The sequence below is a fragment of the Nestor notabilis genome, unplaced genomic scaffold (assembly GCF_000696875.1).
Source record: "Nestor notabilis isolate BGI_N333 unplaced genomic scaffold, ASM69687v1 scaffold11932, whole genome shotgun sequence".
Taxonomy (NCBI): Eukaryota; Metazoa; Chordata; class Aves; order Psittaciformes; family Psittacidae; genus Nestor; species Nestor notabilis.
The window spans coordinates 821-5,624 of record NW_009916997.1 but is presented as its reverse complement, the minus strand read 5'-3'; the positions used below and the strand labels follow the sequence as shown (position 1 = coordinate 5,624).

The 4,804-nt window shown below is 53.1% G+C and overlaps 1 protein-coding gene across 1 annotated transcript in view; it reads left to right on the top strand.

The window, feature by feature from the left end:
* Positions 1–53: 53 nt before the first annotated feature.
* Positions 54–4,804, top strand: part of AHNAK (AHNAK nucleoprotein) — a gene marked incomplete at both ends in the record, with an annotated part of 5,502 nt that continues 751 nt past the window's right edge. Inside the window, one exon of the mRNA XM_010024866.1 lies at positions 54–4,797. Within this exon, the coding sequence (XP_010023168.1) occupies positions 54–4,797 (4,744 nt within the window). The remainder of the gene's footprint in view (positions 4,798–4,804) is intronic.

Below are 4,804 nucleotides of genomic sequence, written 5' to 3'. Positions count from 1 at the left end.
AAGTGAAGGGAGATGTGGACGTGTCTCTCCCTAAAGTCGAGGGTGATCTGCAGGCCCCCGAAATTGACATCAAAGGTCCCAAAGTCGATGTTGACCTTCCCGACGTTGAGCTGGAAGGTCCTGAGGGGAAGCTGAAGGGCCCCAAGTTCAAGATGCCCGAGATGCACATCAAGGCCCCCAAGTTCTCCATGCCTGACGTTGATTTCAACCTGAAGGGCCCCAAAGTGAAGGGAGATGTGGACATGTCTCTCCCTAAGCTTGAGGGTGACTTGAAGGCCCCAGAGGTTGATATCAAGGGCCCCAAAGTGGACATTGAGGCACCAGATGTGGACATTCACGGCCCTGAAGGTAAACTCAAGATGCCCAAGTTCAAGATGCCCAAGTTCGGGTTGTCTGGGTTGAAAGGAGAAGGTCCAGAACTTGATGTCAACCTTCCTGAGGCCGATGTTGCTATTTCCGGTCCAAAGGTTGATGTTACTGTTCCTGATCTGGACATTGAAGGACCAGAAGGAAAACTTAAGGGCCCGAAACTGAAGAAGCCTGAGATGGGCATCAACGTTCCCAAAATCTCCATGCCTGACATTGACTTACATTTGAAAGGTCCCAAATTGAAAGGCGACGTTGATCCTTCTATCCCCAAAGTAGAGGCTGAGCTGAGAAGTCCCAAGCTGGACATCAAAGGGCCAGAGGTTGAGGTTGAGGGACCAAAGCTTGATCTGGAAGGAAAAGCAAAAAAATCCAGGTTTAAACTTCCCAAATTTGGCTTTTCTGGCCCCAAAGTTCAAAGCCCTGAAGTGGACCTGAAAGTGAAGAAACCCGAGGTTGAGTTGTCCGGCCCCAAAGTTGACGTTGCTGCTCCAGAGGTGGATGTTCAGGCAAAAACAAAGGGCTCCAAGTTCAAAATGCCTTTTCTGACCATTTCCTCACCCAAAGTCTCGATGCCGGATGTGGAGCTCAACCTAAAAGGGCACAAAGTGAAAGGGGACTTGGATGTTTCCAGCCCCAAGTTGGAAGGGGAACTGAAAGGTCCTGATTTGGACATCAAAGGCCCCAAAGTCAACATCGAGGTGCCCGATGTGGATGTTCATGGGCCAGAAGGAAAACTCAAGATGCCCAAGTTCAAGATGCCCAAGTTCGGTGTGTCGGGGTTTAAGGGCGAGGGGCCCGAGGTGGAGCTCAGCGTCCCGAAAGCAGAGCTGGATGTTTCGGGCCCCAGGCTGGATATTGAAGGTGCTGGCTTGGAAATGGAAGGTCCAGAGGGGAAGCTGAAGGGTCCCCAGCTGAAGATGCCAGAAGTGAACATCAAAGCCCCCAAGATCTCCATGCCCGACATCGACCTGAACCTGAAAGGTCCCAAAGTGAAGGGAGATGTGGACGTGCCACTTCCCCAGGTGGATCTGAAAGGCTCAGATGTGCATGTGAAAGGACCGAAAGTGGACGTAGAGGTTCCTGACCTTGACATTGAAGGTCCCAAAGGCAAACTGAAAGGCCCCAAATTTAAAATGCCTGAAATGAACATCAAAGCTCCCCATATTTCCATGCCAGACTTGGACTTCAATTTGAAAGGTCCCAAGTCCAAAGGGGGGGTGGACATTGACCTTTCGGTGCCAAAACTGGAAGGGGACTTGAGTGTGCCAGATGTTAACATCCAGGGACCAAAGGTTGACATTGATGCTCCTGAGCTGGATGTTGAAGGAAAACTGAAAGGTCCCAAGTTCAAGATGCCCGAGATGCACATCAAGGCTCCCAAGATCTCCATGCCCGACATTGACTTCAACCTGAAAGGTCCCAGCCTGAAAGGAGACATAGATATTTCTGCTCCAAAGCTAGAAGGTGACCTGAAGACTCCTGACATCAGTATTGGAGGCCCAAAGGTCGACATTGAGGCACCAGATGTGGACATTCAAGGCCCAGAAGGAAAGTTCAAGATGCCCAAGTTCAAGATGCCCAAGTTCGGGATGCCGGGATTCAAAGCAGAAGGTCCCGAGGTGGATGTGAACCTGCCCACGGGGAGCCTGGATGTTTCTGCTCCAAAGGTGGACATTGAAGGTCCAGAGGTGGACATTGAAGGTCCTGAAGGGAAGTTGAAGGGCCCCAAGTTCAAGATGCCTGAGATGCACATCAAGGCTCCCAAGATCTCCATGCCCGACATTGACCTGAACCTGAAGGGCCCCAAAGTGAAGGGAGATGTGGACTTGTCAGTGTCAGGAGTTGAGTGTGAACTGAAGGGCCCTGAAGTCAACATTGGGGGCCCTAAATTAGACGTTGATGCCCCAAATGTTGATGTTGAAGGCCCAGAGGGGAAGTTCAAGTTGCCCAAGTTCAAGATGCCCAAGTTCTCCATGCCAGGCTTCAAAGGGGAGGGAGTGGATGTAGATGTGAACCTGCCCAAGGGAGATCTTGAGCTCTCAGGCCCCAGCTTAGATGTGGAGGCTCCTGATGTGAGTGTGGATGGAAAAGTCAAAGGTCCCAAATTTACCATGCCTGAAATGCACATCAAGGCTCCCAAGGTCTCCCTCCCTGACGTTGACTTCAACATCAAGGGCCCCCAGCTGAAGGGAGGGGTAGATGTTTCTGGCCCCAGCCTTGAAGGTGATTTGAAAGCCCCCCAGATTGATGTGAAAGCCCCCAAAATCGACATCGAGGTTCCTGATGTGGCCATTGAAGGGCCTGAGGGGAAACTGAAAGGCCCCAAGTTCAAGATGCCTGAGATGCACATCAAGGCCCCCAAGTTCTCCATGCCCGACGTTGACTTCAACCTGAAGGGCCCCAAAGTGAAGGGAGATGTGGATGTCTCAGCTCCGAAGCTGGAAGGGGATTTGCAGTGTCCCGACATTGACATCAAAGGCCCCAAGTTGGACATTGAGACACCTGATGTGAACATTGAGGGGCCAGAAGGGAAACTGAAAGGCCCCAAGTTCAAGATGCCCGAGATGCACATCAAGAGCCCCCACATTTCCATGCCCAACATCGACCTGAACCTGAAGGGTCCAAAGCTTGAAGGAGGTCTGAAGGGTCCTGAAATCGATATCAAGGGCCCCAAAGTAGATATCGAGGGGCCGGAGGTCAATGGTGATGGTCTGGAGGGCAAAATGAAGCTGCCTAAAATGAAGCTGCCCAAGTTTGGCCTTAAAGGAGAAAGTCCTGATGTAGACGTGAACCTCCCAAAGGCAGAGGTGGATCTCTCAGTGCCTAAGGCTGATATCAGCGTCCCAGACGTGAGCATCGAGGGTCCAGAGGGCAAACTGAAAGGTCCTAGACTGAAGATGCCAGAACTGCACATGAATGTTCCCAAGATCTCGATGCCTGAGATCGATTTGAACTTGAAAGGCCACAAGACTAAGGGAGGCTTCGACATTTCCACCCCGAAGCTCGAAGGTCACTTGAAAGGTCCCGACGTTGACATCAAAGGCCCCGAACTTGGAGTCAAAGGCCCCGAGGTTGATGTTGAATGTCCTGACCTGAGCATCGAGGGCCCGGAGGCAAATGTCAAGTTCCCCAAGTTTAAGAAGTCAAAGTTTGGGTTCGGGATGAAGAGCCCGAAGGCAGAAGTGAAGGTGCCGGGGGCAGACGTGGATCTACCCGAGGCGGAGCTGAGCGTGGAGGCACCAGACGTCAACCTCGGGGGCAAGGGCAAGAAGAGCAAGTTCAAGATGCCCAAACTTCACATGAGTGGCCCTAAAGTCAAAGGGAAGAAGGGTGGGTTCGATGTGAACGTGGCCGGGGGAGACCTCGACCTGGATGTGGCCGGGCCGGACGCGACTGTCAAAGGTGACGTTACAGTGAAGTCTCCCAAAGGGAAGAAGCCGATGTTTGGGAAAATCTCCTTCCCAGATGTTGAATTTGACCTGAAATCACACCGGTTCCGAGGAGACGCTTCGGTGGCAGCCCCCAAGATCGAGGGGGAGCTCAAAGCCCCGGAGTTGGACGTGGCTTTGCCGGCGCTCAAGGGGGACCTGAAAGGTCCGAGTCTCAACGTGGACGTTGAAGCTCCTGATGTGAGCGTGAAGAAGCCCAAGTTCAACCTTCCCAGTGGGCAGGTGGGCGCAGGGGGCTTGAAAATAGAGGGTGACCTCAAAGGAGCCTCCATTGACGTTGTGGTTCCCTCGATCCCGGTGCCAGACGTCGACTTGAATGTGAAAGGACCAAAAGGCAAAGGTGAGGTTAATGTTCCTGGAGCAGAACTGGAAGGTCCCGGAGGGAAGTTGAAGTTGCCCAAGGTGGGGAAAATGGGTCTTGGTCTGGAAATGCCAGATGTGAACTTGGATCTGTCTGTGCCAGGAGGGGAAGGAAGCGTGAGCCTCCCTTCGGCTGATGTCAACCTCCGAGGGGGTGACGTGAAGCTCAAAGGGCCCCAAATCTCCGGCCCTGAGTTTGATGGAAACCTGAAAGGACCAAAACTAAAGGGAGATCTGGACATGTCGAGTTCCCTGGAAGGGCCCAAGGTCAGCCTGGACACGGCGGGAATCGACATGGGAGGGAAGTTGAAGCTGCCAAAGTTCAAGATGGAGGGACCGGACCTGAGCGTGAAGGGAGGCGGAGAGTGCTCGGTGGAGGCAAAAGCCCCGGGGGCAGGTCTCAACCTGGGCACCGCGGGCATCGATGTCAGAGGGCCCTCGGTGGATGTTTCTGCCCCAGATTTGGATGTAAACCTGAAAGGACCAAAGTTGAAAGGAGACTTGGATGTGAAATGCCCCAAAGCATCAGTGGATGCATCTGACGCCGGCTTTGAGATCCTGGGTGGCACCATCAAGCTCCCATCCCTCAAACTCCCCCAGTTCGGGCTTTCCAGCCCTGGTGTGGA